Consider the following 21,486-nt stretch of genomic DNA (forward strand, 5'->3'; position numbering starts at 1 on the left):
TATCCAAAGAAAGCTGGGATAAGGTGATAATAACAGGTTCATCCATGGACAGGTTAGCAGTGATTATGAGAGAGAAAAAACTTCAAGAGGCAGTTTTTATATGAAGGAGATTTCAAGAAAAAAAGTTTTCAGTCTTACAGTGCTGAGAGCACTTACTGATGTGTAAGGAGGTCATTAGAAACTTCGAGTGTTATCAGGTGAATGAAAGGGTCAGAAACGAGTCTGAGGGAACTAGAGGGAAGATCACTTCATAAAGTATAAACAAGCCTTTCTCTGGCCTTAGAGAGTTAACAGAAGAATAGAACAGTTGGCAAGGCAGAGAGGTTCAAGAGTAGATTGCTTTTAGTACAAGCGAGATAAATGTGAAAGGAAGAAGCCTTCCTGCCTGCTCTGCTTTAATGCAGTTAGCAGTAGGTGAGTTGAAATGCTCTGATGTGCACAGGTGACAAATGATCTCTGTTTTCAGTGAAGCTGAAAGACAGAAGCTTTAGAAAGCTTATGCTGATACACTCTCTAAAAGCAATTTCTACCACAGCTATGTCAGTGTGCAAGTATTGTACCATTATTACTGAAGTTCTGTTGCTGAAAGACATTCATTGCGGGTTTTTCTGTTTTTGCTTTGTTCAGCACTGGTTCACTGAGCTTCCTCCTGTCTTAACTTTTGAGCTATCAAGATTTGAATTTAATCAGGCTTTGGGGAGACCAGAGAAGATACACAACAAATTAGAATTTCCTCCAATTTTATACCTGGACAGGTACAGTATATTATCTGCAAAGTCTTAGTATAAATGTAAATTTAACGTCATGAGTTTGGTGAAGTTGCTAGTGCATCTCATATTCAGGTAAATCACAGTAAATTTCTATTCTGTCTGAAAAAGTTGTAATTTCATGGGTTTCAGTGACTGCTTCAGAAAATATACACAGATAACAAGACATACTGCTACTGCCAAAACCCACTTACACTTCAGTTTTTAACTTATTACTAGGTAGTTATATACACAGGCAAAATACTCAGTAAAATGTCACTGTCTTGCAGTGTTTATTGGTCAGCTCAGGAAAGAGGGTGAGAAAAGTCAGATATTTCACGGTGTTCCAGGTAGACTGCATGGTTTGAAGATACCCAGAATGTAAGGACCTGCAGCATCAGTGCATGATGTCTGTATGTAGAGGTGAACTATCATCATGGCTTTCTAGATACTAAATGTTATTTGTGAGCCTAAGCAATGAAGCAAGATTATTGCTACCTGGCTGCTTCTAAAACCACTTTAGAAGCTTTCCAAATACTTGTTTGTATACATTTATAGGATGCTTCCATGGTATGTATGAATAGAGCTTTTGACACTGGGGATAAAGCATTACTGAAAGTTGGGGCATGGGGATGGGCATAATTAATTTACTTCTCAGGTCTTGATATGTTGTAGATAAAACAAGTTTTGGAGCATGAATTTTTTTCTTTGTTTTTTGATTTTAGCACTAAGTGTCATTGCTGGTGAATACAGACCTTGTTTTCAGTGTTCTAATTATATAGGCTGATGTAACTTTCATGTTTTACAGGTATATGCACAAAAACAGAGAAATTACAAGAATTAAACGGGATGAAATCAAGAGACTCAAAGAGTATCTCACGGTTTTACAACAGAGATTAGAACGGTACTATAGATAATTGTTCCCAGTGTAAATGGAAATAACGTTATGGGCTATGTAGAACAGAATAACTCCTTTCAACTCTACATTTTGTGTAGTTGTTTGCTCTCAATTTCACTGCTGTCTCTCTCTTCTTTTACCGTTTCCTTTGGAAACTGTTTAAGCATGATAGTTGTGGTTTATGAAACTTGCTAGGAAAGGCTTGCTTTACTTGTAGTCAACCAGAAAAAATCCGTTTTGTTTGTTTGATTTTTATTTTATTATTATTTTGTGTTGTTTTTTTTTTTTTTTGGTATATGTGAGTGATGGCATTAATACATTTTATGGTTAACAGATATTTAAGCTATGGTTCTGGTCCTAAACGATTCCCCTTGGTAGATGTCCTGCAGTATGCCTTGGAGTTTGCCTCCAGCAAACCGGTGTGCACATCTCCAGTGGATGACCTGGGTGCTAGTGCCCCCTCCAGTGGGACGCTGCCTGCCCAGACCTCACCCAGGTAAGGGCTGCTTCCCAACTCTCCTCCCAGGGTGAGACACAAGTGACCTGTTCAGGGTAAACCCAACAGCTGAGAGAGATGGGAAGAAATATGTTTCATTCATTGGATTGATACAACCAGGCATCTCCTAAGGCTTATAGTGTAAGATTTCTGCTCTCTTTCTAGAAGTATTTTTCATCACGACAGATTTAAATTAAGACAAAAAGTTAATAATCTGGTATTCTCCAATGTGCCTATAAGAACTTCTTTAGGTGGAGAACTACCATTTTCAAATGAAACACAAGAACTATAGTGCTTGATGGTCCTGAACATCAAAACTTGTGTAGTTTTTTAAACAGCAGGTCGTTGTCCTTTGCTTACTTGAAAGGACATCTACATTTCCAAATAAACACAGTATCTGATGAGGTTACTGGTTCCCAGGTGGCTTATATGGTCTTAAGAATCTGAATTTGGGCAGCACGTATGTGCTGCAGAGTTTTCAGGTTTCTGGTGTAGATTTCTTTTAATTTTTGCTTGAGAGTTAAACTCTTTCTTCTATTTTGCTCTGCTTACATTCCTGATTGAGATTGTCAGGAACCTAACAGCCCAACTTTAAATTCAAAGTAGCCAAAGCATTAGGGAGATAAATGTCTAAGAAAGTTCTTTTTCTCACTATTGAAGCTAGTAACTGTTAGTAGTATTTAATAGAGTACAAGTTAGGATAGGTCTTGACTAGGTGAACACTAACAATTTATAACAGAACTTTTTATATTGCATTCAGGAAGCTGGCCTCTGGTTCAGTCAAGATACTTATATTTTGTACTTTGATGAAGTAAACGAGTCTAAGAAGTTTTTAAAAGATTTCAAATGTATTACTGATAGAATGCCAATATATATCTACTGATGACTGATAAGAAAAGCTTTTAAGTTGCCATTGACTGCATGACACACAATATCAGAAGTTCTATACTTTGTTCGGATTCCTATATAGAAAGTTTATTCTGTAAAAATTCAAGTCTTACAACTTTTTTCAACCTCTATAAGTGTGAACACATGTTTTGAGGAGTGACACTAAGCTCTTAATGTTCTGACAATGTTCTGAACTATAGAACAGTTCCTCAGGCTGTATCGTGGTGCCATACCCAAAGTAAATAAACAGTGCCTTGCTAAGAAGGTCTGCAGATTCGTGTTACACATTGGATTACATGTATGCCATCTTGTTGATAGGAGGAGAAAAACATGTAACAGATTTTCATTTTTAATATTCTGCCCCTGTCACAGAATTTCTGTAAGTTGGCCACTTCAGTGTTTGAATCACAAGACTTACTTGGAACAAGTTTACTGCTAAATTCACAGCCAGCCATAGATACTAGAGTCTCTTGTATTATTTTTATTGTGTGACATTATCTGAAGGTGTTGAATAGCATTTCAGGTAAAGTAAATTGTGACTTGACCGATCCAATTCCTTTATTTGTGATAATAGTAACCAAAGTTGTTATTGTGCTAATGTGGTATACCACAAAGTTTTCAGGATTTACGTAGTAATTTTCATATTGATATTTTAGGTACTTCTCTTGGATTGCTCTGTAGGAAATTACCTTTTTATTTTTTTTGTATTCAGATTAAAAGCTTGTTTTTGTAGTACAGCGTTTAGTATGTGTATGTGATGATTCAATTTTGGTATTTCGTGTTTTGAATGAATGCAGCACAATAGATCAGCAGGGGCCTTCCTCTTCAGATGTTCCAAGCACATCTCCTGTACAAAGATCAGTAATACATAAACCATTCACACAATCACGAATTCCTCCTGATCTGCCAATGCATCCAGCACCAAGGCACATCACTGAGGAAGAGCTTTCCGTCCTAGAAGGCTGTCTACATCGCTGGAGGACTGAAGTAGAAAACGATACTAGAGGTATTGCCACAAACTGGAGAATGTAGCCACATTTGGAAAGGACTTCTGGACATGGGAAGGGGGGGGAGGGAAGTAGCCTTTATGTGCATGTGTGTGTTGAATTGTTTTTCGTATTTCTGAACTTACCTCTAGCATATAAGAAAGTCAGTTATACATCTTAGTAGACTTGGAGGTATATTGACTGAAGATGCAAACAGCGCATTGAGTTTGTTTAGCGCAGCTTTTTCAACAAAGGTTTCTGCATGCAAGGTATTGGGGGAGAGTAGAGCAAAATGGAAGTGGGATCCGTGCCAAAGGACCATCTGCAAATGCATTGTAGATGTCAGTGTGATAGTGGGCTAGGCCTAGACTTGGTGATCTGCAGAGGTGTTTAGGGTAGAGTGGCCCCTTCAGTGAGGGAGCATTCAGTGAATTTCTGAGCAGACTTTCTGGAGTGGGTAGACCTTTTAGTCCATTCTGATGCCCTGAGGAAAACCATGTAAGTAGTTGTTCCAGCATCGGTGGGATTGGTTGAGTTTTAGGAAATGAGCAACAGTGGATCACAAATCATTATCTGCTTTCTCATCTGAAATTCAGCATTGGGTCTATAGGTAGGTAAACAGATGCATCAATTGTGGAATGTACAGAGCCTTTAACGAGAAAAAATAAAGATATATTCCTGCACATTTATACAGCGTCACGGAAGAGGTTTTTTATTTTTTTCTTTTAGATTTACAAGAAAGTATATCTAGAATACATCGGACAATTGAATTGATGTACTCTGACAAAACAATGGTCCAAGTAAGTACAATTTCTGCGTCAATAATAGATGTTTTTTGTCACTTCTATTAAAATTCTTAGATGCTTGAAAAAGAGTGCAAGTATACAACTATTATATACAGTGGATTTAGAAATTTCATTGGAAAATCACTGTAGGTTTTGCAAGTCTTTTAATTATGCACAGTCAGGTGAAAGACAATTACAATATTTTATGGGTGATGCGAGACAGATATAACATGCAACATGCTTAAGTTTAAGCAACTTCGTGATGAAAAGTCAAAATAAGTTCCATCTCTGATCAGCTCTTTTGAATTCAGAACTAAAGTTTTAATCTGACTATAAAATTTTCTCACCCCCCAATTTGACCTTGTTACGTGGGAGATAATGCCTTTAAGGATGAGAATGCATTAGGCACAAGAAACTATTATTTTTATATACCTTATACTCGATGTTTATTTGCCATTGTACGTGTATGTTGCAACCTCCATACTAAGACTTGGGAACTCAAGGCTCCTGGTTTTAATTAATAGCTAGTAATGCCAGTAGGACTCTCTGTGTGGAATTTTTTTACTATTGTTTTTTTAAATGTCTCTATTTAATGTCCATCACAACCTTGACTTTTGGGCTAACGTGCATTTTGGGGAGATTCACATGCTCTGTAATCTAAAAGCAGTTTTAGAATGCTTTGTTCTGGAGTTACAGCTCCTGCTGTATTTCTGATGTTCACAAGCTCATGTATGCTTACTGAGACAGGTTTTAAGGTTAAGGCTTACTTCCTCTGTTGCTAACAGAAAGTAACAAGAGTTATTTTCCTTCCAAGTAAGATCTGTTCAGCTTAGTTTTCCTTGAGGTACTGTTTCATTTTGTACGTGGCTTGTAATAGTTCGTGGCAGCTGAACTCTGATGTTAAGAGTTTCAGGCAGACTGGCCTAGATGGCATTCTTTAAGCTTGCTGCTGGCAGGCTTTTTTTCATCAATGCTTGTTGTAACAGGAAGGCTACAGGCTACATCATCTAGCACTAAAATGAAGTAATTTATTGTTTTCACATTCGAATAGCTAGTCTTTGTTGGCTCATGTGTTTCTATCTATCTATGTCTGACTAAGATAATAGTCAGCAATTATTACACTGGAAAAAGGAGATTACTTAGTAAAACACTTTTTCTTAGTACAGATTTGTACAATATAGATTAGATTTTTGTTTTGTTTTGAAAGAAAATAACAGAAATGGAGGAAGATATGGATAGTATATAGTGTTGTAGAGGGAATTACTGTGCCATGCCTTAAAGTAGTGATGTCTGTTGTTAAGTTATTCTTAGGGAATGTTTTTTGACAAGGGAGAAAGGATATCTGTAGTTTCCTTAGATGGAATCTAAGGAGGACACAAGGAGAAGATAGGGAACTTCTTAAATAGTTCATAGAAAGACTAGGAAGTATTCTGCAAATATATAAATACTCTCCTTAAAAAGTCTAATTTTATGTGCCCAGATCTTACTGACTCACAGAAGAAAAGCTTTTAGTTCCTGCAATTGTATCATTTAGAGGAAAAGATCAATACTGTGAATCTGTTCCCAGAGAATGGGGCAATACCAAGCTATCCAGTTGGTCAGATGCAGAGGTAGGTAGGAGAAAGGAGACAGCTATATGCGCCTGCCTCTTCCCTGTTGTGCCAAAGTACCCACACAGACAAAAACAGTTCAGCAGCAGAAGGGCAACTTTCACTTCATCTGTTAATTCACACAGATTCAGAAGCTAAATGATCCCTTCTTATGATATATATTCCTGAAATTTGTATTTTTCTTCGTCCTCCTGAATGAAGAGATTCCATCAAATGCTTATTTATTTCCTCTCTCTTTTTTTTTCTTCCTTCCATGAACCCATATTAGGTTACTGTGCATTTCATGAAGAAGGAACATTAACTTCTGTTTTTCAAGTCTGTAATGTGGAAGCCAGAAAGGGAAAAAACTATGTATAAGGTAGCTTGTGATGCCGAGGAGGATTGCTGTAGTGACTATTCAGTGCAGTTGTTTAGACCGATAGCTTACACTGATAGCCCTTACACTGTTTTTGATGTTCATACATGCAAGTTCACTGTTGACCGGTTGGGGTAAAGTCATATAGTCAGTGAAGACATAGTAAGTGTGATTTGAAGATGTTGGTTGTCTAAAAATTTGTTGTTTGCAATCCTCCTGGTCTACTTAAAATACTAAGCTGGCCAGTGGTGCACATGTGAGTGAAATGCTTTATGTCACGGTGAAGTACTCTTTGTCATGTTGTTGCCGTTGAAAGGATGCCATTCTGATTTTCATACCTTTTTCTACCAGGTTGTCATTTTGGTTTAGGGGGTGTTCTTTTTATTTCATTTTGTTGCTCTGATGCATCTGTTCTGTAACTGCATATGAAGAGCATGGTGAAGTTCCGTTTCTGTTTCATGAGTAGTAAGTGTAAGCTATGGAGCTTATTGCAGACAATTTACTTTGTCTGTTGCCCTGGACCTTTAATTGTTGTTGATATAATGGGTTATCATAAGAGACGCCTGTAGCCACTGAATTTGCCTGTGTCTCAGCCACAGACTCTGGGGGGACATTCCTGGAAACTGCGTGGATGACTCTGACAGCCAGCCCTCCAGAGCTGGAGGAAAGGATAAGGACCTCCAAGCTGACCCAGTTAGCATGGCTTTAAGTAAAAGGATTTAAATTCACCTGGGATTGTACTGTTCTGTTTTTCAGTGAGAAAATTTTGTTGTTGAAGTCTGAAGAGAATTCACTTACCTTTTCTAATCAGGATCTGCATATATTTTTATATATGTATATAAAATATATGCATATGCATGGACTTGCCATCATTTTAAGAAGGCTTTTGTGCTGTTTTGATAAGATGTTAAAAACCCCCAGCATATTCAGATTTAAGGACTTGCTAGGATTTCTTCTGTATACACATCTTGTGTTTGAAGATTTAGTGCAGTTTGGTATCTGGGATAAGAGTCTGTTTGATTCCAGCTGCTTTGCCGCCAGCCAGCTTTACAGTTCAAGGGAGGCTGCAAAATCTTCACTACTTGCTTATCATCTGAAAGAGAGCAATCAGGTTAAGAATAACTTGAAGGAGTTTGTCAAGTCATAGTTGCACATATATTTATGGATACTGATTACTGTGGTGTTTAAATCACATTTCAGACAAATATTCACTACAACTTGTTAAGTAGACATTTCATCTACAGTATGGACTGTTATAGCAGTAAAAGATGCTATCTTTCAGGCATATCAGGGAAAATTAGTTTTCTGTTGCATGTCCTATTTCAGCAGGTTAAAATAGATCAATCATTAAGATGCTTTTAAAATGTAAGTAAGGATTCTGCTTCTCTCTTCAAATTTAGAACTACTTATGTAGGAGCTAAGTATTCCATTCCTCTTACTTGCCAGTGAACACATGTAACCTGTGATGCTTTTTACACAGTCCTGGAAATTATTTCCTTCTCTTCCAGCCTTCTCTTTGCAATTGTTTTACTGATACAGAAAAACAGTTGTAGTTTTCATACACTGATAAACACTAGAAAAATTTTACCTTTTGGAAAGTGAAGTATTCAAATATGAGATATACCTTTAAATAAAGTCACTTAAATACTGTACTTTTTATTTGCTATTGTTAGCTTGAATTTACATATGTCTTAGCAGACTTGAGTATTAGGTTACCAGGTCGGGACTGGAGCACATCATAGATGCTTAAGGCTGACATATTGAGGGTTTTTTGGAGATACAAGGAAAGTAAGAATGTTAAGGAATTAAAAAAAGAGACTACTTGGCAGTAAAGATAGCAAAGTAGGCATTTGTGCTGGAGATTCACTAATGCTTTCTAAGATCTCTTGTGACACATTATAGTAACTTAAGTAGTTCAAAGTCATTTTGCTTAGTGGTTTGCTAGTTTTACCTTTTTAGTTTGCCTCTGTGTCATATTTTCATCTTGATTTTTGTTACTTTTAACATAGCAATTATGGCGGGTAGTCAGAACTAAATGCTGACAAGAGGAGTTTGACTTTTTTTTTACTTTTTTTTTTTTTTAAGGTTCCTTATAGATTACATGCTGTGCTAGTTCATGAAGGTCAAGCTAATGCAGGACACTACTGGGCATATATTTATGACCACCATCAGAACAGATGGATGAAGTACAATGACATTTCTGTGACGAAGTCAACTTGGGAAGAGTTGGAACGGGACTCTTTTGGTGGTTACAGGAATGCCAGTGCATACTGTTTAATGTATATAAATGATAAGGAACAATACTTGATACAAGGTAATGTTATGGTTATGTTTGCAGCATGATATAGAATACCTGACCACATTGATAAAGAAAGATTTTTTTCAGATGGATTTCCAGATTTTTGAAATGGTTTTAAGAATTACTGAAAACTCTATAACTGTCAGTCAAATTGTTTTCACAGGTGAAATGATTTCTTTTCAACTTCCAGATGAATAAAGATAATGCCAGTGTTTTGTTATTATTAAGAGAGAAAAAGTAACTAAGTTGGCTAATTAGTAAACATTTTAGCCAGCTCATCACATGTTCAGTGCTTTGGAGGTGTTATCTCACTGAAGAATAGAGCAGAAATATGAAAATGCAAAAGTGACTCTTGACCTTTTAAAATCATCACATAGCTTTTCTTCATAAGCTTCAGAACTCGAATGAACTTTACTGGAAAGATTAAAACGTGAAGCTTTGTGCAGTATATTAAAATATGAATAACTTAGCCTTCCCAACCACACATTAAACCAAAGGAATACATGGATTTTTTATCAGGTTGTGTAGTAATATAACTACACAAAAAGGCTCAAAAGGATATGTGTGGTGAGAGTGGGAAGGCCCTTTGCAAGTTTTATAGGCTCTGTTAACAGTGGCTAGGGGACTGACTGAAAATGGCCAGATTCAGTAACAAACGGTTGAAAACTTCCATGTTTCATTCTATACATAGGGGCAAAAAGCTAGAATGGGCATTTGTTCCATTTTTAAATGGGAACTGATATCAACCTTGACATTTCTAGACTGTCAGATTAATAGTGGACTTGCAGCCATAGGCTTTATGAGCCCTGTAGGTTGGCTGTTCCTCTAAATTGGAGGCCTGCTTGCTGGGGGGACAGTTACCACTGACTGATCCCCCAGGACTTGGTATGCTGTTACAGAGACTGTTCTCAAAGCTAAAAGGAAGGTCACTTCATGTAGATGGTGTTATCAGTTGACGTTGTGGCTTCATATAGGCCCATTCTCTTTCCCATTCTCTTCTGAGGAGTTGCGTTGTTTCCAATTCCCATGGCACTAATAAAACGTTTTTTTTGGTGCAACTTTGCTTTGAATGATCAGAATCGTAGGGTGTTCATAGGCCCGAAGGCTCATCTTTCAAAGTAGCTATGACATGATGATGCCCAAGAATCTGTAATCAAAAGATTGAAAGAGCAATAGCAATGTGTTCTAGTAGTAGAGGAGTGCCAGACAGATGATGAGAAAAGTTAAGACAGTAAGACAGTTTGGGAGATTTGGTGTTGTATTGCATGTGTTCAGTAATTCACTTAAGGCAATTTAACATACATACCTATTTCTCAAAATTTTTCCTTTTCTGAAATGTGAATTTTATATTACCACAGAGGAGTTTAATAAAGAAACAGGACAGATACTTCTAGGAATGGACACACTACCTTCTGATCTAAGGGATTATGTCAAGGAAGACAATAAACGTTTTGAAAAGGAACTAGAAGAATGGGATGCAGAACTTGCTCAGAAGGCACAGCAGGAAAAGTTGCTATCTCAGATTCCCAGAGCACCAGCACCCTCACCTGCTCCAGGTTAGCTTCTTCTAGCTGTTTGTAAAAGAAGTAGAAACAAAACTCATTGGTTTGGGAATATTTTTTTTTGCCTCTTAAGAAAGAAAAAATTGTTAATTTGTGTAATCTTAAATTATAATTATTTACTTGGCCAAGGTAACTTGAAGTTTAATCTGTGGTTTTTTTTTGTTTGTTTGTTTGTTTTTTTGCATTTTTTATTTTTTCTTCTGCCTTTTTCTTCACAGTTTTGTGCTTAGCTTTTCAAAATTCAATTATTTTTTTGTTTGTTTGTTTTATTTTGTTTTGGTTTGTCATTTCGGATTTGGCAAACTGCCTATAAGTAATATGCCTGTTTTTACACAGACTATTGTGTCTTAGGTCACATCCACTTTTTGCTCCATTTCAGAAGGTTGCACATATATTATATGAAAGGTTACATGACAGATTTGTATAGTGAAGCTGTTGTCCAGATGTTTTCTTTGTTGTATTTGAGTCATTCAGATTGAGCGTGTTTCTCTTACATGACATATAAGAACTTCATCTTCTATATATTTTGACTTTGTAAATGCTTTGAGACTAGTTTTAGTATTTTATTAGTAAGGGCATATACCAAATGTGTGTGTGTGTGTGTGTGTGTATATATGTGTCTGCCAAAATTTGCTCTTGTTATGATAATCAATTTTATTGCTCCCAAGTGTGGGGGAGGAGACTTTGGTATTTCCCTTAAGTCAGAAGAATATGATGTGTTGATTATTTTACAAAGTAAAAAATATATCTGGAAGTCAAGTGGCTGTAGATTGTTCCATATATTGGGTGTGTATACTACTAAAAGTCTAAGCAGAATTTCATCTCTGCTCTCAGTTGTCCCTTATATGATTGATAAAAACCCCTCACTCAAGCCTTAATGGGAGCCTAGACAGGACAGGGCTATTGTTCCTAATGTAAAAATATGAGTCCATTTATATGAAAGAGCTCATAATGTGCTGAGACACAGGCTGGCATAAAGTTGGATTTGTAAAGGATGTGACCTACCCTGCATCTTCTGTGAGGGTTACCTTATCTATGAGATAGTGATCCAGATAAAATTAATCAATTCAAAATTCATGCTTCTGTTAACATATGGAATTGTTATCTTATTTCTGTCACTAAGTTCAAGCAGGAGAACCAGAATATTTAGAGCAGCCATCAAGAACTGATCTTTCAAAGCACTTAAAAGAAGATTCTGTACAAGCGATCAATAAAGCTTTAGCTGAACAAGAAGATAGAGGTCCAGAAGCTATAATGGATACGGTGAGGATACTTTGAAGCTTGAAATACCTCTTTTTCTTCTATTTTGCAAGTGGAAAGGATTATAGTGCTAAAATGGGGGAAGAAAAGCTTTGAACAAATAATTTTTGTTCTTCAGGGAATGTCCAACATTAAAAGTCCATCAGAAAGTATGTACTATGTTAATGAGCATAATAGAAGAATAACAGTACGATAGATGTACTCTGTGTGATTCAAGTACTTGTCAAAGGTACAGTGTATCGTTCAAATGGCAATCATATGTTCGTGCCCACCATCAAATAATCTTTTCAAAGCATTAGATGGTTGCATTTATTTTGAGGAGTAAACATCAACATTCCATGTAAAAGACTTGAAAAATGCTACTTTAAATATCATAATTTTTATCGGAGAAATTTGAGAATATTATTGCGTTCTCTTGGAAGATCTATGGAAATGAAAATAGCTTTCAAAAACGAGTTTTTTCTAAATATTATGGAGGGAAGCTCAAAAATGGTCAAGAAAATTTGTAATATAATAAAACTCTTAGTTCTACCCTATTCTGTAGCTTTAGTGCAAATTCAGAAGTTTACGAAAATTGTGATTAATCAGATGCATATGTTAAAATGTTTATAAGAATTAGTGTTGGGTGATACTGTTTTCTTGTTGCAAATTCTGAGAAGAATTGGAGGTTAACTGCTTCATGAGCTATTAGTGAAACAAATATTTAACAGTTTTTTATTTTCAGCAAATACCCTTTTTTGCTTCCCTCTAGGTATATAGATGATTATATTTGACACAAAACCAAATTCCTTTAAAGCAGTGTATTAATCTGCCTTGGAACCATATCACTAAGGATGAAACATGCAGAATGTACGTGAAATGACAGACTGCAGTAGCTGAGATCATCTCAGTCATTTAAAAGCTTACTTTAACATAACAAGAGTTTCAGTGACTAACATAATACCTTCTTAAGGTACCACTTATAACCACTAGTGATATGAACAATTTAGGAATGTGCAAAATTTCAAGTATAATCCTAAGTTCTGGTATGAATCCTCATAAAACAGAAGCAGTCTGGCCCCAAATAACTTTGGTGTCAACAGGAAACTCTTTTTAAAGCCTTTGAAATAATGTGACAAGGTGTTGACCCTTACACCTGGAGTGTATTCCATCCCTCTCTCCTGTGGAGTCAGGAGAGCAGAGAAGCATACTTTCTCTGCTAAATCTAAATCAAAACCAACAAGAAAGCTAACCATCTATGAAAAGGTGCTCTGCCACTAAAAATTTAGGCTGCTGCAAATTTGACTTGAGTTCTCAGAGCACAGACCAGCTAAGGGGGGAGCCTGCTTTAATATGAGTTACCTCCAGCTGAGGGGGTAGCTATGATGATGTCCAAGTCATGATAAAGTGTCTTGCCTGATGCTAATGCTCTTTCTAGGGTCTGCAGGCATCCATCCTGGTGGGATGGGGAAGAATCTTACAAATCTGATTCCATGAATCAAATCTTTTTGTTTAGGCTAGGCATTTTGCACAGTCATCGGCCCTAGGGCTTTACAAGGCATTGACTGGGAAATGTCATGGTACGCTTAGTGAAGCAGAGACGGGTCTCATTATTCCAATTATTCCAATTTCCGCTGCATTGTACTGCATCAAGGGGAATGGAATATTTAAAAGTAAAAGCAAAATAAAGAACAAACAAAACCCCCAAACCAGCAACACAAATACAAACTACAATCCCACAAAATCTCTTACTTAGAAACAAATGTTCTTCTACTGTTAAAATCTAAAGCCAATTTCCAACTAATCTGAGGGTACTCTATTGATGTTTAAAAGCTGCCCTCTGTGTAGCCAAATTTAACATGGTGAGAACTGTGCTTCCTTCTCAGTGTATCAGCCCTCTTTAATTATTCTACTTCCATATGCATTATGACATGTAGCCACATCTCTTTCTTCCACTTTTTGTTTGTCCATTTTGGAAGAAGGAAAAACAACATCAGGACATAAAACAAACAGGACTGTAGGTTACTCACCACATGATCATTTGTGTCCATTTTCTGACCTTTGTTCTTACTTATTTATTTATTTATCTGCACAGTCTTTCTTTGTATTTATACAATGCTGTGTGTAAATAGATACTATGTGTTTCTGAATCTTTATTTAAAAAGAAAGCCATTGTAATAACTGGAGAACAGCAGCACAGCATTCTTTCTGTACTCTGTGATTGCTTAGATTAGAGAGAAGGTTGAAGTTCTGCAAGTGTTGTAAACCGGTGATTATAAAATGACAGACTGCAGTAGCTGAGATCATCTCAGTTGTTTAAAAGCTTACTTCAACATAACAAGAGTTTCAGTGACTAACATAATCTTCCCTTGGTTTTAAGTGTAATTATTTAAAAAAAAAAAAAAAAAGCCTGGTGAGTTTAATGCACCTTCAAATACTCTTTCAAATACCTTAATTGCTAGAGGCCTTTTTCTATTTTTTTTTTCAGTGCATCAGAAAATCTTAGCCTTTGGCTTGCTGCCATCCCTTAGTATGAATTCTTCAGATATCTCAATTATATTTCACCCAAAATTACTAAATATATGAAAAGAAACAGTGGTTCGCGGACTCCACGTTTGACAACTGCTTTAAATTTGTAGTACTGGCATACTAGCCTATGAAGATGTAATTAGTGAATGAAACCTTTTTGTAAAATTATGCCCGAATTTTAAAATGTACTGCTTAAAGTAAAGTATGAATAATTAGAGAATATAAGTGACATATATCATTTTTTCAGAACTTCAGCAGTGTGCTTGATTTTACTCAATCGGCTTGTTAGTTTGCGTCTCGGATTTTCTCTATTTTGTGATTCCCCTCCCCACACGTACTGATAATGATTTTCTTCTGCAGAGCTCTGATAATGCCCCAGCTCCACCAGCTCCTAACCAGCGAGTTGTAGAGGTGGCGATCCCTGATGTAGGGACTTTTGTGATTGAGTCAGAGGAGGGGGGTTATGACGATGAGGTACATTTGATTGCAATTGTGTGCACCGCTCCTACTCGGTGCTTTCTTGTGCTGCCTGATGAGAATTTTTGGCATGTTTGCACATTGTGACACCTAACAGATTTCCGCATAACTAAATGCTTAGCAGTTTGTAACCGTAACAATGTCTTAATTTGTGATGAAGTATGAAAGGAAAGCACAAGCTACTCTAATTGGGCACGCTTTGCATGGTACTGTTTACACTGGAGGTATATTTGTCTTTTTAGCTGTGGAAGCTGAATGTTTGTGTCAGGTCAGGTAGGCTTTGAAATGCTGGTGATAGACTGTGGACCACTACATTATTTTTAAAAAATGTCAGGATAGTGAGTGATGTTCTTAATGTTTGTGCTTTCTTGTCAGTCCAATAAAGCTAATGTTCAAATCCAATCTCTTATTTGCTCAGGTTAAGCTTTTTAGACTCCAAGGATTAAATTATCCATGGAAATACCCTGAAACTGATATATATGGCTGTAGGAAGTGACTATTTTCAAAGCTTAAAAAAATAAATAAAATTGTTTTTTCCTAATTCAGGCACAGGGTGGGAGAGTACCTGGTACTACTTGAAGAACAGATGCTAGACCCATGTTAGCCCAGGAGACAGTATTTTCTTCTGGCTGATTTTGGCAACAGAAAGCAGCACTGCCAGGGCATCAAACTGTTTTGCCTTGACAATGCTTATTCCATCTTAGTTTTGGCTGGGGATAGAGTTGGTGTAACCCCTATTCTCAGGTATCTGGGCATGTGTTATAGGTAGGCTGCAGGGAGCTTTCGCTTCCCTGTGCAAATGGGTATGTCTGGTCATTCTGCCTGTATGAGCACTAGTGATGGGGAGTGTGGGATGGGGAATAAAACAATTTAAATGACATCTCACTGAGTTTGGTTTTCCACCAGTGTGCAGTCTCCACCTTTAAAGATGGGAAGATTTAGCTTCACCTAATGACCTGTCTTTTTTAATTATTATTTTGGGCATTGTTGCCCACATGCCACTGCTTTTTCTAGAGGATGTTAACTTTATTCCTCATTTGCCTTTTTCTTTTGTAAGCATATTTGTATTTTTAAGGCTGTTTTTATGTGTTGGGAGACTCTTCTGGGGACTTTAGGGCTCTTCATCTTCTGTCCTTAAAGGCCAGCTTTTGTTGCTGTGCCAGTTGGGGTGCTAGCTAGACCTTGGGCAGGGAGGGAGGAGTGTTTTGCCTTGCTCACAGATAACAGAGGGGAAAGGCCTTTCTGGGTAACCTAAAAGTATCAAATTGTTTGTATATAACTGATGTGATTAGCAGTGAGATGTGTGTGTTATGTTTGGTGTTGTGTTTGTTAAATGTTTTGGGTTTAATTTTAAGTATTCGTCTGCAAATGCTTTGGGGACCAATTGTATTTGCAGCATTTGGGTCCCTTACTTTGATGTTGAAATATGTATAAAATACAAGCAGTGTAGTTTATTATATTTTTAGTATAGTATATATAAAGTGTGATTGGGTGATTTTTGTATTTGTAACAGTTTATTTTACCCTTTGGTAGCCATGAGTTCTTGAGGTAGCACTCCATCCGTACACAATTTCTGATGGATGCTAATGCTAAATGATGCATGTTCCTTTTCTGGGAAGTTTTGACCATGTGATTTTTAAATTGTATTTGACACAATTGTTCAGTTTTTGTTAAGCTTCCTTTAACCATATTTTGTCGTGGTAAACATATTTACACGTGCCGTGATTGATTTGCAGAATAAGCACAACAGATCTTGTATTGAAAGTGCCATTTCAATGTATGCATGCATTAAGTTGCTTTTTATCTTGCATGAGACTAAAAGCATATTGAATTTAATCATTAAAATATTAATCATTCCAAACTTTTACCTTAAATCCCTTATGGCAGGTCATGCTGACCCCGAACATGCAAGGTATTATCATGGCTATAGGTAAAGCCAGGAATGTTTATGACAGGTGTGGGCCAGAAGCAGGGTTCTTTAAGGTACAACTAACATTTTCAACTTTTTCTCCTCTGACTTGTTAGACATACCTTCTCACCCCACCCTTTGTGTATTAAGACTGTTCCAGCATTTATAAGTGCTCTTCTATGGCATCAGTCCTCCATTTAGATATTTCTAAATGATACACTTTTTTAGGAAGAAATATCTATAGCTGTTTCAATCTTGATTTAGCAGTATGCTCCCTTGATATTAGTAAAGTATATACCTTCATGCATTTTACCTTTTAAATATTAGTAGCAAATAACCTGAAACCTGGATTTGTAATCAATAAGAATTTGTATTTTTTCCCAATTCATAAAAGCATGCCTTCACTAGGCTGTTTGGGACATTGGTGTTTTCATTCAGGGACTTCAGTGTTTAGTTATTTGTTTATTTCAAAGAAATGTTCTTGTTTTGTCTTCCTTAAAAGATTTTTAGTAAATCCAAATCACTTTCTTTTGTTTAACTTCGTTAATGTCAATATTGTTTATGCAGTATTTTATTACTAAGAATTGGATGGTAGGCTCTTTGTGGTTGTTAGTCTTCGGTATGATACCAGATTGAAAAAAATACATCAGTTTTTTTAATGCACAAATTTCTGAGCATTTCTAGCTCATAGTCTTTTGAATTAATTTTCAGAGTATTAGCAAGGGAATTACTTTGACATGATGTAAAATCCTCTCAAACAAGATTTTTATGGGTGGTGATGTGGGGGAGAGTTTTTTGCTTGCCTTTGAGTAGCGTTCTGTTTCCTACTTAATTTTTATGGCTCAGTTACACTGAAAGGAAACATTAAAAATACAAAAATAAAGAAAAACAAAAAACTTTTTACCCTCTTGGTAAGGAAATCAAAATCTCATGTTCTTTTGTTTATCTATCTATCTATCTATTTATTTATTTATTTATTTATTTATTTATTTTTAAATGGATATTTTGACAAGTGCTATGACCAGACCATACTGCATCTGTAGTATGCATCTGCACTCAGGCAACAGAGAGACACCTGCCATAGCCTTTGTTTAATGAAATACATTTTGCTTGTGATTCAGTGTCATGTTTTCAAATTTCTCACTTAATGAAAAGCTTCATTTTTTAATTAAAAAAAAAGTGCTCATTTGATCAAATCAAACTTTTTACCAGAAAGGTTAATTACATTAATATATTTTTTAAAATGTGACAAGTATTTTGATCAGTTTAAAAACAAAACAGGAATTCTGATTAAAAATAAAATAAAAATATTTATTTATTAGGAATAATCAAAGAAATGCTCAGTTTATTTTTTTTTTACTTTTTACTTTTGATGCTTAAATAATTTTATGTCAATATGGAGGGGAGAGGCAAGAACTGTCTTTGAGAAAATGTTGTTAAAGCTAAATTGTTGGAGGGTAGGAAAGTCTCACTTCTCGTATCTTGCTGACTAATGTTAGAAGCAACTTAGAACTGGTAGAACATGTTTTGTTTTTTGAGTAATACATTAGTATGGATGTTTGTGGATGAAGTGATTCTACTTAGTACCATATTTCGTATTTTGAAATGTAACAGGTGAAATCCCGTTTTACTGTAGAAGCTTCTGTGATATTTCTTATACTCTGTTTTTTCTTTCTTTTTTTTTTTTTTTAATGTAAAATTATTGTTTATAAAAGACTGTGGTTGTTTTCTATGATGTCCTTGTTTCGGTGTAATGCAGGTAGAACCTGTTTGATATGAGTCATTGTTACTGCCAAAGTTTGATTCCCTCTTTAGATCTCAGACTTCAGACATAACTAACACAAACCAATTAGGACGTTTATTGATCAATGACCTTGTACTGTCATCCTTCTCTACACTTTATAGGCAGTTCCTTGTAGTATGTTTGCCTTAAGATCTTTATATATAACGTTCTCTGTGAGAAAAGTAAAGCTTATGAAATTTCTTTCTACCACCCCTTTTTCCTGTATTCAATTTAAAGAAGTAGTGTTGATTTTCCTTTGCATATAGGATTAATGAATCTATAGCACAGCATTTTAAATTTTGCTTAATTTGTATATGAAAATCTAAGTTTTATGTTGAATTTTTCCTGTTTCTAAATAATTCTCTGAAGAATCAAATGCAAAATAGCAATTGCTTTTTGCTCCTAGCCTACCCCACTAAAGAGGGTTTAATTGCATAGTTATCTGTGTTGGCTTGCTAATGGTAGAATGTCATATCTAAGATAATAAAAACTCTTATCTGTGGCTTTTGATATGTATTGGTTCTCCCAAACCTCCTTTTTAATGATAATGCATATGATTAGTAATTAAAAATGTTAATGCAGAACTTTTAAGTTTTAAGGTTCTCCACGTATTATCTGTTTAGGCCGGTATGAGTAGTATCCCACCCATGTGTTTAGTCTTGAATCACAAGGTTTGTTGGTAGAGAATAGCAGCCAAAATTTACAAAAGTTAAACATCAAGAAAATGCTGCTGGTGCTGCTAGGTATTTTAACTTTAAGGAATTTGAAATATTAAACAGGATATTTTTCTAGATGGTTTGGAGCTTTATTTTTGCTGTATATCGCATTGAAACTGCTTATGCATTAACTCATGTTTCAAGTTGATAAGTAGTGTTAGCCAGCAATTTGATCACCTCCATATTTTGAGACAGAAATTACAGAACACACTAAGATTTGTCACCATTTTTTTTCTTGTTACTCTTGTTCATGCTGTATAGTTTCAGCGAGTAAAATCTAATGAAGATAACAGATGTGGTTCATTAAAATCTAATAAGCTGACAAACTAAAGACTTCTGATGACCTCTAAAGTTTATCTAAAATATTCAGTGAGGAGTCTGTCCTGCCCTATTGGAGGCTGATACTAATCATATTAAAGTGTTTTCTGTAGAGATCATACAGTTTGATTTTTGTTGTACATCATTTTCCATTCTGACATAACGTTTTCAAAATCATACATGTTCATTGAACTTTATGTAGATTGTGTTTTATTTATGTATTTGCATTTCAACCATATATTAGAGGTAGTTTTTGACCTTAGGAGATTTTAGAAAATTTAATTCAGTAAAATGTCTGAAATATACTGTTTTTAGATTGTATGTGCTTAAAGCAGCCACTGTAGAGATTGGATAAAACTTCACTCAGGGAGATGTAGAGCAACATTGGGATTGTTTCTGAAATAAAGGTCTACCTGGGTTTTTGTCAGCTTTAGCTAGGGAACAACCTTATATTTGTCTGGTTTTTTTTTGTAATTTAGACTTGGCGGGTGGGATTGTTAAAAATGATTTTGTAGCCAAGTGTCCATGGGAATTATTCTGTTAATGCTGGTGAAGTTTGAGTTAAAAGCGAAAAAGAATAATATATATTTTTAAAATTATTTAGGCAATTAAATTGGAATATGCACGACTGCTAAAATTAGCCCAGGAGGATCCACCACCTGAATGTGATTATCGTTTGCGCCATGCAATTGTTTACTTCATCCAAAACCAGGCACCAAAGAAGATAATTGAGAGAACGTTACTGGAGCAGTTTGGAGATCATAATCTTAGCTTTGATGAAAGGTAATAAGAGCAGCATGTCTCACTTCCTGTGCTTGTGAGTGTTCTGTGATGTGTAGAGATGCTCCTTTATGTTCAGATAGGGTGTGTAATAGAGGTAAGAGCAATGTGTGTGCATTTGGCTTCATCCACTAGTTAATAGCTTGAAAATATAAAATGTATGGAAGAATAATTTTATATATATAAAAAAAACTTTATAAAAATATCTATTAAAAAGAATAAACAAGAAGTTAGTTTTTTATTGGTATGAAGAATGCTTAGTGTTGCTCATAGTTGCACACAGTTCACCATACCTTGTTTTGAAACACTGAAATTAAATCTGTATTTCTTCAGTGGCCTAAAGGCCAGCAATAGAGAGCAAAATCTTAAAACGGGACACCAGAATAGATGGATAACTTATCTGAAAACAAGACCATTTCTCTTATGCTTGAAATTCCATATATTCACTTATTTAAAACATAAAAATTGAAATGTAGAGAATGTTAGTCTGATTTCTGCATATTGACAGCTGTAAAATCTCTGAATCCAGTCCTCTAATAAAAATAAACATAGGGAAGCTTCGAGCCACCTGAAATTTAAATTAGAAAGAAAAACTAAGTAATGTGACAATTTAGCAAAATAAAAGAAGTAATTCTTAAATAGCACAGGTATTCATCACATGTATTTCAAAAGTGTGCCTTCCCTTGCTGATTATACGGTGCATATTATAAAGCACATTTTCCATAGTGTTTCTGTACTGTTGCATAAGGCTATAGCCTATGAGGTTGCTGTCTTTGTATGGATAATATCCTTTGCAAATTTCCATCTTTTGTGATTTCTTGTTGCTATTCATAAGGTGCCGTAACATAATGAAGGTTGCTCAAGCTAAGCTTGAAATGATAAAACCAGATGAAGTAAACATGGAAGAATATGAGGTCAGTATTTCTTATGCTGTAAATTAAACTGTAACGTGAAATAACTATCAATAATCAGAATTTATCTTAACACATTTCTTACACTGAGAAGTTGAAACTAGTTACCAAAACACCATTTATTTGCAGGAAAGCTGCTCTGACCAGTTGATCTAAAGCTTTTTTTTCTTCCACATCTGTAATTCCAAGGTCAGATATG

The 21,486-nt window shown here is 35.6% G+C and overlaps 1 protein-coding gene across 5 annotated transcripts in view; it reads left to right on the forward strand.

The window, feature by feature from the left end:
• Positions 1–21,486, forward strand: part of USP25 (ubiquitin specific peptidase 25) — a 93,325-nt gene that overhangs the window by 63,276 nt on the left and 8,563 nt on the right. For 2 of the 5 annotated variants that reach the window (XM_027449278.3, XM_072025976.1), the window contains 12 exons: positions 628–755; positions 1,555–1,650; positions 1,979–2,140; positions 3,826–4,034; positions 4,744–4,814; positions 8,850–9,078; positions 10,422–10,619; positions 11,749–11,888; positions 14,754–14,867; positions 16,758–16,853; positions 20,201–20,379; positions 21,212–21,290. In XM_027449278.3, coding sequence (XP_027305079.1) covers positions 628–755; positions 1,555–1,650; positions 1,979–2,140; positions 3,826–4,034; positions 4,744–4,814; positions 8,850–9,078; positions 10,422–10,619; positions 11,749–11,888; positions 14,754–14,867; positions 16,758–16,853; positions 20,201–20,379; positions 21,212–21,290 — 1,701 coding nt within the window. The remainder of the gene's footprint in view (positions 1–627; positions 756–1,554; positions 1,651–1,978; positions 2,141–3,825; positions 4,035–4,743; positions 4,815–8,849; positions 9,079–10,421; positions 10,620–11,748; positions 11,889–14,753; positions 14,868–16,757; positions 16,854–20,200; positions 20,380–21,211; positions 21,291–21,486) is intronic. The other 3 variants (XM_038186223.2, XM_038186229.2, XM_038186236.2) reach the window with 3 other exon arrangements.

The sequence above is a fragment of the Anas platyrhynchos genome, chromosome 1 (assembly GCF_047663525.1).
Source record: "Anas platyrhynchos isolate ZD024472 breed Pekin duck chromosome 1, IASCAAS_PekinDuck_T2T, whole genome shotgun sequence".
In the NCBI taxonomy this organism is placed as follows: Eukaryota; Metazoa; Chordata; class Aves; order Anseriformes; family Anatidae; genus Anas; species Anas platyrhynchos.